Source organism: Propithecus coquereli, unplaced genomic scaffold (assembly GCF_000956105.1).
Source record: "Propithecus coquereli isolate 6110/MARCELLA unplaced genomic scaffold, Pcoq_1.0 Scaffold129, whole genome shotgun sequence".
Taxonomy (NCBI): domain Eukaryota; kingdom Metazoa; phylum Chordata; class Mammalia; order Primates; family Indriidae; genus Propithecus; species Propithecus coquereli.
In genome coordinates, this window is record NW_012137080.1 from 4,078,923 (window position 1) to 4,080,415 (window position 1,493).

At 36.1% G+C, this 1,493-nt stretch overlaps 1 protein-coding gene across 1 annotated transcript in view; it reads right to left on the bottom strand.

Moving 5' to 3' along the window:
• The window catches only part of RCOR3 (REST corepressor 3), a 60,450-nt gene that overhangs the window by 41,507 nt on the left and 17,450 nt on the right, over positions 1-1,493 (bottom strand). The window contains exon 5 of the mRNA XM_012638331.1: positions 3-164. Within this exon, the coding sequence (XP_012493785.1) occupies positions 3-164 (162 nt within the window). The remainder of the gene's footprint in view (positions 1-2; positions 165-1,493) is intronic.

Below are 1,493 nucleotides of genomic sequence, written 5' to 3' on the forward strand. Positions count from 1 at the left end.
GCATTGGGACTACAGGAAACAGCTACCACATCTTCCTGGGTTAAATACATGCCCTTAGGTGGACGGCACTTAGAACGCTGAGAATGATGGCGATGTTGTAAACTCTGATACTCTCTCCTTCCAAGTCCAATCTTGCTAGTTTGGACAGGTTGTTCAGTACTACCCTAAGAAAATAGGGACAGAGTAACAGGTCATTTGGTTTTCACAAATGTATTATAAAAATTGGAAGCAGTCTATTACCCAGTAATACTAGTAGAAGTATCTGCTGCACTAAGTACACCTAAAAAAAATATAATACTTCTAACTAATTATCTTATCTACTAGTCCATACACACACATACACATACCACTCACCGACTGCGGGGAAGCATATAACATGATATCCCTGATTAACTCAATCAAATGTTTAGTTTCTAGTCCCATAGGACTAATTTTAAACTCTAAATTTTCCTGTATTTTAAATTTCTCTGTTTGCTTCAGGATGAGATATATTTTCCATCAGCAATAAAGTGCTATGAACTTATAGCAAAAAAAAAAAAGCACTATAACTTATTAAATGCAAAGTTTCAAAAAAAGTAAAAAAAAGAAAAACGGGACAAATTAGAGATTATGACATGGCAGATTAGACAGCTGGTCAAAAAGAGATAACATTTCATTTTCATGTTGGAGTTGCTGAAAAAGAATTACGTCTCTAAAGGTTAAAAAGGACATGGAATTATCTTAACCCTGAAAACATTTCTAAACTCCTAATCTAGGAATAAAATAAACTGTGAATTTATGTCTCAGAAGAGGTTAGGAGAGTTCGAAAAATGACCATTAAGTCCTAAATAGTATTTCATTATTATTTATAATATTCTTACAGTGTGATATAAAACTACAATGTTCTTCTGTGCTTCTGAAAGGGGAATACATTAGAAACTGTGTCTATTATGTTGAAAGCTATGTCACTGAATAGATCTAACAATCCAATTCTTTAGAAAAGGAACTCCTAGTAAAATTCATAAAACAACTGTATAATGGAGCATAATCCACTTCATTGCTTAAAATCCAACTCTAAGCAACACATGGCAGATTTGATGTTCAGAGAAACTCCTCCCAGGATAGCACTCTAAAATGGCTGGATCAAATATTTTAAAAACTCTTTTAAATTTACTTCTGAGATGGCCAGGAAGTGAGGAAATTCCTCAGAGGCCAGAAATGATGAGAAAGAAAGAATCCAGAGGGATAAGCAAGTATGCAGTAGTTAGCATTTGCGTAAAGCCCAAGCTTCAGTGGACAACAGGTGCAAGGGACAGGAGACAAAGCCAGAATGCTAGAAGGGGAACTCCATCAGCGTGCCAAGTAGAAAAATAAATCCCTGCTCTGCAGAGAGAGAGAATGATTAAAGGGAATCATATCCATCTCACCCTTGGCTGAGTGGAACAAAAAGAAATCAGAAAGTCTCCCCTGAGAATCTCTAACCATAGGCCCATATTCAAACAGGCTGGGGCCTA